Source organism: Poromitra crassiceps, assembly GCF_964638095.1.
Source record: "Poromitra crassiceps genome assembly, chromosome: 6".
Taxonomy (NCBI): Eukaryota; Metazoa; Chordata; class Actinopteri; order Beryciformes; family Melamphaidae; genus Poromitra; species Poromitra crassiceps.
This window is the reverse complement of record NC_139627.1, coordinates 38,967,880-38,980,568: the sequence shown is the minus strand read 5'-3', so window position 1 is coordinate 38,980,568 and position 12,689 is coordinate 38,967,880. Positions and strand designations below refer to the sequence as shown.

The window sequence follows — 12,689 nt, the reverse complement described above, 5'->3', positions numbered from 1 at the left end:
TACCCCTATCTATACTGCCCCCTTGTGGGCAAAGTTTAAGAAGGCAAGCATGCATAAACTTCAGGTTGCCTATAATGATTGCATGCGCATCTTGCTGAAAAAGCCCAGGTGGAGCAGTGCTAGTGACCTGTTCTGTAAGGCGGGGGTGGCCACTTTCCAGGCGCTCCTGAGAAATCTGAGGTACAGGTTCATCTGTAGATTGAACGTGTCTCAGAATGTTATCATTAAGTTGCTCACTGATCCTGGGCTAAGCACTGTGAGATACCAGTCACATATGTGGAAACTCTGGTATGACTCTCTTTTATAATGTACTTTTGTTCTTTTATTGTGCCCTTATGTGCTTTTTGTAATTGTGTATGTGTCATATATGGACCAAGCGTCTGCCAATAAAGGTTTGATTGATTGATTGATTGATTGAGTGACTGACTCTTGGGGAGTGAGGTTCACTCACTGCAAAGCACTATCCGCTGGCTACCGTTACAAACACAAAGGGCTGTTATTAACCACAGATCTTATTTTTGGCATTTAAATAAAAACCTGTTGACTTCGAGCGGAGGAGTAACCCATGCTAACGCATTTGCGGGTTTTAGGACTCATACCTGCAGCTCTATAGGACCCCAGCAGGACTAAAGGCATATTCCTGGGTTCTCAATAAAATGATAATATGAAACATAGAAACTCCTAGGGTCTGCTGTAAATCATTTTCCCATTAGAACCAACATAAAGGTTGAAAGCAGCCGACGTTTGATTTGTTCAGGTGACCACGGCCACCCAGGACTGCCAGGGTTCAGAGGACCCCAAGGACCAGCGGGGAGCCCAGACACACCTGGATTCCCTGGGGACCCCGGCTTTCAAGGAGCTAAAGGATTCCCAGGTGAGAAGATAGTTGGTTGATGGTTACACCTCTAAAAAGCAAACCATTGTTAATGGAAAGAAAAACAATGCCATATCTGCATCTTCCTTGCATTACCAGACCTTTCTGTATAACAGTTCTTAATCAACAGTGTATTTTTGGCCAGCGCAAGCAGGCCCTATATTTGGCTTTGTCCAGTCCAATTTGCTTGCCGATTTGAGTGCCAATGCTTGTGAACGCCTTATCACGCTGGCCATATGCTAGGTTCTGACCTAGCCTTGTTAGGTATTCACAGCATACAAAAAATATTGTAAATGGCTCTAGCTCAGTGTCTGATTGGTCAAAGGTTTTCAAATTTGGCACACACATAGCAGGTCTTCAAGCTGTTTTGTCACATTTCAGCCACAGGGGGTGCTATAACATGCAGTGAAACTTACACTGCCCTCCCGGCCGCCCAGCTTGATCTAGAGCAGGAGCCACATTGACACCAAGAATTGTTGCAAGAGCCGCAATCCACAAAAAGCCCCTTTCCTCACTTTTTTTTCTTTTTTCAAGTAGGACTTAAAGAGCCACAACTACCCATGAAGGAGCCACATGTGGCTCTAGAGCCTCGGGTTGAGAATCACTGATCTAGTCACTTGAAACTTGGTATCATCATCATCATTTGGTTATGGGTATGGGTATGCTGCTTAACTCATTTCTCTAGATTTTCGGGCATCTTGGAAATTCTAACATTAAAGGAAACATTAATGAGGGCCCCAGCACTGGAACACCTAAATGGATTGGAAATTTGAACCCCTCATTAATGTTTATGTTGCACCTGTGTTTACTCTGCCTTTTAGACACAAAATGGCTGCTGTGAAAAAGGCCAATATTCTCCTCTTCAACCATAAGACCAAATTACATAAAATTTGGTATGCATGGTCGATGGACATGCCCAAACTTTTCGTAATGATTGGGTAAAAATGGTGCAGTTATTAGCCAATTCTGATTTTGACTAATTTAAATATATCAGAAGTCCATTTCACGGTGGTCTATGACCTTGAAACTCGGTGGGCACATTGAAGACTACACCCTTAAGGCTGTTACACACCAAGAGCGATGCGAATATACAGCACGAAATTGCGATGCAAATTTTTACGCACCTGTCAATCACAGCAACAGATGTGTACACGTCAGAAGCGGATTTCTGAAAAATCGACCTTGGTCCGAAAAAATAAACGCCGTAATAACGCTCAGCGAAACTTCGCTGTTGGTATGCACAGTTGCATTGACTGATATAGGTTCAGAAAATATTATTGACGTGCAAATTAATTGCATGATGATGATGTGTAAGGACCTTTAGGGACTGTAACACATTTGGAGTTGATAGTCCAATGAACGACGACACAGTATACCTATTTCAATTTGTGCTAAGCTAGCATTCACTCCTGATCGCTTCTGAATGCCTCTCACACTGGTCCTGAGTGATTTTCAGAGGCAGTCACTGCACTAGGCGTTCGCTGTACTGGGCGGTACTGAGCTAGACTGATTTGGTGTTGATGAGTTTGTTTCACTGGTAGCCTATTTATTACCTGTAATTATGTGTTTCCAAGGTTTCCCTGGAGCCAGAGGACTTCCCGGTGTGGAATCTTTCCCTGGAGAAAAGGGTATTGTTGGAGACTATGGCTTCCCTGGATTTCCTGGTAACAAAGGATTCAGAGGAGATCAAGGTCCATTTGGATACAGGGGACCCAGTGGTGTGTCTGGCAAGAAAGGTATGGATACAAGGTCTAGTCATTTTCCAAGGATAAGCCATTTAACAGGTGCTTCTATCCAAAGTTAGCTACATCATGATTGTCAACATTTTCGCATTAGCAGCTCCTAAGGAGAATCAAACGTCTAACCTTTGAGAGAAGGGAGGAGGAAGCGCTGCTTGGGTCCTTAGTAAAATCACTGAAACAGGTGCTCTTTGGTGAGGGTGGAGAGAAGCATGAGAAAAAAGTTCAAGTTACAAGGATCCAACTTGAACTTTTTTCTCAAACTTCTAACCTTATTTGAGTCAGGAATACATGATGGTCAACCAGCTGAACTGCACATGACTTGATGTTTTGTAACAGTGTATAGTAGTAATAAATGTTTTGCTGCATCAGATGGATGATATCAACATCAGCAACTGTGCCGTGTCCACATAGAGTTGAATTGCTTTTGTCTTACAGGAGTGAAAGGAGAGCAAGGAATGATGGGATATCCTGGTAGGTCTGGTGCACATGGAAACAGAGGACCAGTCGGTCCAAAAGGAAACACTGGACCCACGGGTAAATGATCTGACCAGCATTGTAACAACAGACTGCTCACTGGTCCTCTGCTGCTTGCCATTTTAGATTTTCTTTTTATGCTCTGTTCATCACATGATCCGTGCCTGCTGCAGGATTTCCTGGAGCCCCAGGCAGCCAGGGTCGTCCGCCGCTCCCATCCAGAGTTCCAGGGGACAGGGGCCTTTCAGGACCTCAGGGTATCCAAGGACCAGAAGGGATGCGAGGGGAACCAGGGCCACACGGACTCCCTGGGGATCCAGGTTTGTTGTTCTAATCAAACACTCGTTCTTAAACATCTCTCAATGAATTGTCCTATACAGTAATGTAATGAAACCTCCTTACTGCACAGGCTACCTGGGACCCAAGGGGCAGAAGGGCATGCCCGGGATTGGTGGTACACCAGGTACCCCTGGATTCCGTGGAAACATTGGAAAAATGGGCCACCCCGGGCTGCAAGGCATGGAAGGTACGTCTGACAATGGGGCAATTTAGGATTAGGCCCGGCTAACTAAACCTGGATTAAAGGATTTAGGAGGAGGTGGAGGGAGCCAGACGCCAAGGAGGGTTTGATCATATAATTTGAGTCAGAGTTGCTTTAGTGAATAAACCACTAAGACTGAGAACGGAAGGTTATGCACAGAGAGCTGGCGTCTACAAACGCCATCAGGCTCTTTTGGCATTATTATGTAATTAGCTTAGTGGAGGGCAGGGCTTGAAGGCAGTTATGAAAGAATTTGAGCCTCCTATTTTCAGGTTTGTATTTACATAAGTAAACCTTAGGCGTGTGTGTGTGTGTGTGTGTGTGTGTGTGTGTGTGTGTGTGTGTGTGTGTGTGTGTGTGTGTGTGTGTGTGTGTGTGTGCATGTGTGTGTGTGTGTGTGTGCGCGCGCGCGCGCACACACACACACACACACACTGTATATGAGGATTCATTTGTATATTTTGTGAAAGACTATTTCTGAACTCAAATCATCCCCTCCGTAGGTGAACATGGTAGACCTGGTATCTCTGGGTTACCTGGTATGCCTGGCCGCAGCGTCAGTGTGGGTTACCTGCTGGTGAAACACAGCCAGACAGAGGAGAAACCCATGTGCCCTGTGGGCATGTCCAAACTGTGGGATGGCTACAGTCTGCTGTACTTTGAGGGCCAGGAAAAAGCCCACAACCAGGATCTCGGTAAGTCAGAGTGGACAGTCAGTTCCAAAACACATGTTGTAGGGTACAACAATTATTTTTCATTCTAGTTATTATTGGGATTCAAGCTCCGAAGGTTTTTTTTACCCGGTTTGTTATTCAAGCTCTTCTGCCACGACACAATTTCCCTTGAGCTGGTACATCGCAGACAAGAAATTTGGCCCAATGACAGATATTGGTGGCTAGTTTCATCTCAAGAAATATGAACTCAATCGGCCTGAAGGTGGCGGTATAATTAAGTGTTATACAGGTGAAATGTTCTATGGTCTCTCCAGATTCTAAATATAGTTGAATCGCTTGGTTTGACCAAGTAAAACTATTGTTATAAACATTTGACTAAATGTCTATGGGAAAATAAAGTGGATGAAATCTCTTGGTGCATATGCCTAAACCGGAAGTGGGTGTGACTTTGTTTCTCTATATCCACTGTGATAACATCAACACATCATTAGCTCATCTGTCCTCTCAGTCTATTTGTGCACGCTAATTCTACCTCACTTTTAACTTTGGTTTTTAAGCAGTGAATCAATGATGAATGCAATCTGATTTAGTCTGTAAATGAATCAACGATGCATCACAAGCAGTAAAGAGCTAAAGAGATCATTTGATTTGGATGGTTTCATGCCGTCAATTTGACCATCTTTAACTAAATGCATGCGATTCTAACAATAGAGCAAATAATCCGCTTGTTGAAGTCGCACTTGTGCCTTATTGTAATACATGTGTGTATCGCAAAGTATAATTTGCTTGGCTGACTGGGTTTTTTCAGGATTGGCTGGTTCCTGTCTCCCACGCTTCAGCACCATGCCCTTCCTGTACTGCAACCCTGGAGATCTATGCTACTACGCCAGCAGAAACGATAAGTCTTACTGGCTGTCAACGACTGCTCCTCTTCCGATGATGCCTGTAGAAGGCGACGAGATCAAACCGCACATCAGCCGCTGCTCAGTGTGCGAGGCTCCGTCTGTTGCCATAGCAGTCCACAGTCAGGACATCACCATCCCGCAGTGTCCAGTGGGCTGGCGCAGCCTGTGGATTGGCTACTCCTTCATCATGGTGAGTTTGGTCGTCCTGCTCCACCAAGGAAGAGGTCATTATGACCCAAGCATGTCTCCTCAAACAAAGGTGTAGCCTCTATCTCACATCAGTGCCATTGTTCATGCTAGTATTTCAGTATGTTGCTCACCTACGTCACGTCTTTCTTCTTTTCTCCTCAGCACACGGCAGCAGGAAATCAAGGGGGAGGCCAGTCCCTGTCATCGCCCGGCTCCTGCCTGGAAGACTTCCGTACAACCCCGTTTATTGAGTGTAACGGGGCTAAAGGCACTTGCCACTACTTTGCTAGCGAGCACAGCTTCTGGCTGACCTCCACAGATCAGCAGTTCCAGCACGAGGCGCCAGCATCAGAGACCCTCAAAGCGGGGCAGATCCTGTCACGCATGAGCCGCTGCCAGGTCTGCATGAAGAACCTGTGACCGCTTCCCAGCTCCCACCTCTGACTGTGTTTTCAGTTGCAGGGAGAAGTTGCTCCATTCACACCGATCTAGTGTCGCCCTTCTCTGTCCCGCGTGGAATCTGAAATGCTGACCTTAGATCAGTGTAAATGGGGAAAGTGCTTTTTCTCCCCTGGACAACAATGCTCAGGCTTAGAGACAGAAGCACCGTGTGTGATGCCTTGAGCTGCCAGTGAAAAGCCCCGAATAGAAGCCCCATCCGGACGTCAACAGCATGATGGAAAAGTGTATTTTTTGTGTGTTTCATGTGGAATGGTGCTTACTCTTTAACTTATTACCTCAGCTCCTATGAGATTTGGTCTTAACAGACCAGAGACCGTACACAATCATACACCATACAGCTGAACCAAAGATGCTTCAGATAGTGAGTTTCTAAATATGCTTTCCTTCTTGTTCTGGGTTTGCAGCCCAGCAATGCCACTAACACTGCTTCTCGACCAACTGTACATTATGTCTTTACGTAAGTCTGGTTTGAGGCCTTTAAACACATTGCCGTTTGACACCTGACAGTATTAGTCTACTTTTCTTCCAATGTTCTTACAAACCCCTTTTTTATATATAGAATTGACAGTCTCATTTCCAAGTTGTTAATATGTTTAACACATTAACCGCCCATCTCTGAATTGTATATATCTTGTAACTCTTTACTCTTAAATATACACACTGATCACACACTGCACTGACTCTTTTCCCTGTATTTATATCAGCTGAATGAACTTGATTTTTGCCCTTCAGAGCTTTAAATATACAGGACATGTATTTTGTTGTTGAATCCTATCCTACCCATGCCACACTGTCACACAGTTTACCTTTACAAATTTCTACTAATAATTTAACCGCCCTAAGCTGCCAACAGTACAGAATGTACACAGCTTGGCTCAAAGGTCTGATCCAAAGGTTTGATTGTGGCAAATGTTTGCTTTGGTCAGCGATCCTAGGTTGGAGCTTTTCTTTCACATAATTCAGGGGGCAGACAAATCTCCAACTCTGTCTAAATACATTCCTTTTGAGATTCAACTGTCTAATTAGGTAAAGTAGATTGAGACCATTTGTTTCAATGCAATCACTAATTTCCATAAGTGACAATATCATTGCATTGTAATTGAAAAGTTCATTAAATGTTTGTTGTACATGTGACTTGTTTCATTTACTCTACTATTATGCACTCTCGGCCTAATCAGTCATGCCACGAAAACAGCTTTACATGATTTCAAAATAATCTTTATTATCATAGCATCTTTAAAAATTTTACAGGAATATTTTCAATGTGAAATTCAATGTATTTACACTTATTGAACAGTTCAGATCATGTGCAAATGGAATGTTAAATCAATGTTGATAACAACAGAACAGAGCAAACAAAAAGAATGTGCGATTTCTATAAATTGGGGGTGGTCCTTAAAATAGGACTACTATACACAGTGCAATGTGCCACCCAAGTAACAATTAGTGCTGTTTAACAATGACATCTGTGACATCTTCATTCCAAAAGATTAATTAACAAATAGCAGTGATTGACTTCTGGTGTGCATCATTTGAGTTCAGTATAGCCTGTTTGCACGTAGACACATCTTTGGGAGCCAAGGTGTGGTTTCAGTCCTTTGGATGCAAGGTTTCAAAGCGTAGAAATGAATAACCCAACACAGAACTGCTTCCCTTCCTCACACACAACAATCCTTAAGATATGGATGAAATCAAGTGTTTGTTGTTTTTCACTTTGTCTATCAGCAGCAACTGTGTGTCCATATGGATTAAAGCAAGGCAACAAACAGCACCATCTCAGTACACTAGGGGGTGCTCAGACCAACTTGTAGATTGTCCTAAAAAAAAATCAGTCCCTCTCTGTTAGTGGCAGCCCCTCCCCCTCGGCAGACACTAGCAGCAGGCGGTTTTGGTCCGCTTGCTGTTGTTCCCCCTGTAGTCCTCCAGGTCCACTGTAGGAGACTCCTGGTTCTGGTTTCTCTTCCTCAGGATGGAAGGCAGCACCAGGTCGAACAGCGTCTCAAACAGCCTGTCCACGTTGAAGCCTGTCTTGGCGCTCGTCTCGAAGCACACCTTCTCTGCGGGCAGGCTGCTCTTCTCTTCCAGGCCCTTGTAGCGCAGGATTCTCCCGTACAGAGCTATGGCATCGTCGTGGCACACCTGTTTGTGAGAGGGGGAGGCGGGGGAGGCCGGCGGCGTGGGGCAGGCGAACGGTACCTGTGCCCCCGTCGTCCCGTCCTCCTCGCACTCGGTCCGGTCCTCGGACGCTGCGTCCGAGTCCTGAGCCAGCTGGGCCTTGGGGTCTGTGAGGTCGGCCTTGTTGCCCACGATGGCGTAAATGCAGTCGTGGTTGGCGGTATCGGTCAGGGACAGGAAGCGCTCCTCCAGCTCGGCGAGGCTCTGCCAATTTGTGACGTCGTAGGTGAGGATGACGGCCGCCGCGCCTCGGCAGTACATGGAACCCAACCCGTGGAACTGCTCACGGCCTGCGGAGACAGGTGGATATATCAACCACAACGTCTGAGGTGCTGAGAGACAAACACCCATTCAAATCCCAGAAATGTAGAGCATTTTAAAACAGCCAAATGAACAGTACAGTGTGCACACACAGCTACTCAAAACCTATGAGCTCAAACAGTGGGGCAACACAATCTGACAACGGGAGGAGAAAATGCTGCAGAAGAGAGACCGAGACAGAAACGCTGCGAGTCAGCCAGCAGTTGGAAAACAGAGACAGCCTTTGTTGTTGAAATATGCACAACTCTTGAGGGTGCACAGTGTGTGAATCATTTGTCAGTGTGGGAGCCAGTTGGTTAATATATGGTATACAAGAGTTCTTTGTTCCCCTTGTTCATCATCAGCAAAATGTAAAGAAATGCCGTTTTTCACTGATCTTAGCCCAAGTGAATTGTGCTTCTTTTTAGGCTCGCTGTTTTTCACCAATGTTCAACAATCACACAGGGAGAACGCCGTTGTAGGAGAGGCAAGTAGCCTCAATAGACCAGAATGCAATGCTGCCACAAGACAAGTTGAAAGTGGCACAACTCTCAACTGGAAACTGAGTCAACAGCGATCGCTACTGTTCTCTCCACTTGTGAAGTAAAACCACATTGATTTAATCTATGTGCGATTACTGGCAGAGGAGACCGAGAAGCTATTTCAATATTTAATAAATCCTTTTTTCTTGTGTATCAAAACACTAAAATTTCAATATCTAATTTCCCATATGAACTAGGTCGCATAAGTAAAATATTTTCTCAAATATCGAAAAGGTGATTGTAAATGGTTTTCCCTCTTCCAGTAATCACTAATATATTATGTGCTTTTACTGTTTTGCTTTACAAGTTATAGGAGATGGGGGGGAAACAAATGTCCACAGAATACACAACACACAATATCAAGCTAACTTTACTCCAGTTAAATTAAGCAACAAGTTCATATCTGTTCTCAGGGGGTTGTCAAAGGGCATTCTGGGAAATGTAGGGAATCACTTACTGAAGTAAAAGCAGGTGAGGCAGGGTTGAGGAGGGAAAGTGGATACAACAAAAGGGTAAATGTACAAGTCTTCATCACAAAATAACTCCTGGAATGGATTGAACACCACAGTGGACGTGAAGGGGACATTTTGCAATTAGCGTTAAAGTGTTGTGACCAATAATGAAAAAACACAGACTCATGCCTTGCTTGCAGATGCATGAATCATCTTTCTGGAAAGCACTGTAACGTGTAAGTGTGGGAAAGAGAACGAGGGGTTAAAGCCTGTGGAGTCATGATGATTCTCTCTGCTGGTCATCATCACGGCGCTGTCATGTGACTGATAAGAGGAACATGGCGTGCGGTTGAAACGCCTGGAGCTTTGAAGATAAGTCAACAGCAAAACTCCAACAGAGGAGAGCAGAACAGTATGCTGGAAAGTGAGCAGCACAACTTGTTTGAGAGTGTTCTAACAGATTTGAGGACTCTTAATGTGTGGCCACCCTCCTGTAGTTGTATCATCTGTGCTGTTGATAGGTGTGCAACAACATTCCCGTTGAAATGAGTCAGCGCTGATCCAGCGTTTCTCTAGCACAGTGACTAAAATAAAGGAACGCAACTGCATCCTGTCAAGAGGTCATGGGGATCTGGAACACACACAGAAAGTGGTATATGGGTCACTTGGTCAATGGTCATTCCTTATCTTTGTAGTTCAACAACATAAATTAGCTCATTTTTGCTAGATGTGTATTTGACTGAGGAGGCCAAATATAGTTAATGTTGCCACTGTTGGAAAACATGTGGCAGTTTAGGGATTATTCACCAAAAGTAACTGGGACAAACACCTGATCATTATGCCTGAATAGCCAGGGCTGTGTGTGTGTGTGTGTGTGTGTGTGTGTGTGTGTGTGTGTGTGTGTGTGTGTGTGTGTGTGTGTGTGTGTGTGTGTGTGTGTGTGTGTGTGTGTGTGTGTGTGTGTGTGTGTGTGTGTGTGTGTGTGTGTGTGTGTGTGTGTGTGTGTGTGTGTGTGTGTGTGTGTTGTGTGTAATATATAAATTAATTAATCAAGCCGATACGATCCTTATCATTAGACATAGAATCTAGGTAGACTGAATTTGTGAACTTGTATTCAATAGACGGGGGTGGGGGAGATGTATGTTCTTAATACAGTTCTGAAATCCTGGGATTTCCAAGCAGTGAGTCAGGTCTAGTGACCAATCAAAGGTGCATCAAGGCACTGGTCCTGTACAGCAAATGAACAATACTATCTATTACAGTGCTGAGGTGTAACTTGCCAGGCACCAGAGAACATGAATGAAAAACAAGATAGATTGAAGATCTATAGGACTCAACTCACTGCATGTACTTGACCGCTCTGCCCTACACTTTATCACCGCTGACCCTGAATACTCCCTGATGATTATCAGCATTATCATCTGTACTTAAGTGGTTCAATGCAGTGCAGACCAGAGTCTGCCTGGATGTCATTATGTCAATGTGAGACTTTCAAGAGAGCCTATATGACCTACCATTGCATATCTTCTGTCAACAAGATACTGATTATGAGGTTTCCTTTGACATACTTCCTGGAGCAGGACATGTTGAGCATTTTTAGTTCAATCACACTCGTTCCTGAAAAAAAGAGAGGCCTATCTGCACCAGATCTGTTGCCATGTATGTGCAGTACTGCCATGTACAGTACTTGCACATAGGTTAACCACCTTTTATACTGAATAGCATTACAGTCACTGTGTTTTTAAATGACTCTGGATCAGACCTTTGGAGGCCTTCCACTGAAGCAGTGACCACATACTGGTAGATGATAGCCATCTTTCCTCACATCTGTTACAACAGTTTCTTGAAGTTCCTATCTCAGGGAGTTAGCTATAAAACAGCCTAGAACTAGTATTTGTACGTGTTATTGCAAAAGTATGCTAGTGACAATGGTTTGCCTGAGGTCAAATCAGTCCAATATGACGCAATAAGCCATGAGGCAAGTTTCACACTGATTTTATAACACCGGCGTTGTACGGCAACATGGGCACGGAGTAGAGTTGCTCGTTGCTTAAAAACAAATGGCAGTAAGTTGCATTTAAGACCCCCTCCACTAGAATGTTTGAGGTTCACTGTGCAGAATACTGTGTGTGCAGAGTTTGACACTAGAAGGCTATATCCACAATCGTCTGTTGAAAGTGGAAAGTTTCTCTGTGCTCACTGAAAAGCATGATTTGTGACATCACAAAATACTTGGAGCCAGCCTGTCCACTATTCAGCAGTTAAACTTTAGAAATCAACAATATTTGCATATTTACATATTCTGGAATATTTAATGGAGGAGAATGAGTCATTTTAAGAGAATGAGTCATTTTAAGGATTAATTAACTTTTTTTGTGGAAAAACCTTATCAGACACAAATTATTAACCAAATTTAGTTATATACATCTTAAAACATGACTTTAGTGGGTCTTTAAAAATCAAGAACGTAAATGTTCGATTCCCTTTTCTTCTTCTCCAATTAGTGGTAATCAAGCAAGAGTGGTTGCTAATAGAACATGTATATATCGATGCTATCGAGATGTGTGACCACTGACCTATATAAATTACAGGCAATAAGAGTTTCAAAAATGTGGATGGTCCTCATGAGACTGCAGGCTGAGATAAACAGACAGTCACATGTCACATGCGATGGTTGCCTCAGGTGGTGGGATCACACGTCATCAGATAACGTTAAATAAAGTTAATAACCCAGATCAGTAGGAAAGGGGCGTGAAAACACGGATAGAGTATGATCAATCACATGAAAAGAGTATTACCTGCGGTGTCCCATATCGAGATATTGTAGGGACCCCACTGTTTGAGGAAAAACGCCCCTCCAACGGTGCTGATGGTGTCTTTGAACTTCCTCTCCGTGTACCTGTGGAGCAGAGAGGTCTTCCCCACGTTCATGTCTCCCAGGATCACTATCTTGACGTCCGGCTTCTTCATCTTCGACATCTCGGGCATGATGCTCACTGACTCGTGTCCGTTTTTTATTGAACGAAAGGAAACAGTCCAGCTGGTCGATTTAACTTGACTTTGTTAGCGAAGTCCCATCAGACAAAAACACAGAGTTTCTGGGATCCGCCATCCCATAAGTGAGAAATTAGTTATATGTTGACAAGGTGACTAGCCAGCGTTAGCCATTGGGAGCCTATTAGCTCGCTCTCGGTCGCATAATATTAAACAAACGAACTCCAAAAAGTAGTTAACTGAGATTAAACAGGAAGTGGGTGAAACCAAAGGGGCGCCTGATATGTAGTATGGGTCCGCCCCGGCAGGCGGACGGGAGGTACGCGCTTGACACGGCTCTCTCGTTCTAGTCGAAGATAATTAAT

The 12,689-nt window shown here is 44.1% G+C and overlaps 2 protein-coding genes across 2 annotated transcripts in view; one reads left to right on the top strand and one right to left on the bottom strand.

Annotated features, from left to right (window-relative positions):
* Nucleotides 1-6,966, top strand: part of col4a2 (collagen, type IV, alpha 2) — a gene marked incomplete at its 5' end in the record, with an annotated part of 44,939 nt that extends 37,973 nt beyond the window's left edge. Inside the window, 8 exons of the mRNA XM_083638223.1 lie at nucleotides 758-874; nucleotides 2,449-2,610; nucleotides 3,052-3,150; nucleotides 3,264-3,410; nucleotides 3,500-3,616; nucleotides 4,135-4,326; nucleotides 5,114-5,400; nucleotides 5,562-6,966. Coding sequence (XP_083494349.1) covers nucleotides 758-874; nucleotides 2,449-2,610; nucleotides 3,052-3,150; nucleotides 3,264-3,410; nucleotides 3,500-3,616; nucleotides 4,135-4,326; nucleotides 5,114-5,400; nucleotides 5,562-5,819 — 1,379 coding nt within the window. The 3' untranslated portion in view covers nucleotides 5,820-6,966. The remainder of the gene's footprint in view (nucleotides 1-757; nucleotides 875-2,448; nucleotides 2,611-3,051; nucleotides 3,151-3,263; nucleotides 3,411-3,499; nucleotides 3,617-4,134; nucleotides 4,327-5,113; nucleotides 5,401-5,561) is intronic.
* A 131-nt stretch (nucleotides 6,967-7,097) lies between these two features.
* rab20 (RAB20, member RAS oncogene family) lies at nucleotides 7,098-12,515 on the bottom strand. The gene is made up of 2 exons (XM_083638485.1): nucleotides 12,129-12,515; nucleotides 7,098-8,326 (listed from the first exon to the last, which is right to left on the bottom strand). The coding sequence occupies exons 1-2, from the start codon at nucleotides 12,316-12,318 to the stop codon at nucleotides 7,734-7,736; spliced, it is 783 nt and encodes a 260-aa protein (XP_083494611.1). The 5' UTR covers nucleotides 12,319-12,515; the 3' UTR covers nucleotides 7,098-7,733.
* Between the last annotated feature and the right edge of the window lie 174 nt (nucleotides 12,516-12,689).

Coding starts and splice junctions, on each gene's coding strand:
- rab20 (XM_083638485.1), bottom strand. CDS start 12,318: ATGCCCGAGATGTCGAAGATGAAGAAGCCGGACGTCAAGATAGTGATC. Junction 8,327..12,128: donor CTCGATATGGGACACCGCAG/GTAATACTCTTT, acceptor CTGTCTCCGCAG/GCCGTGAGCAGTTCCACGGG.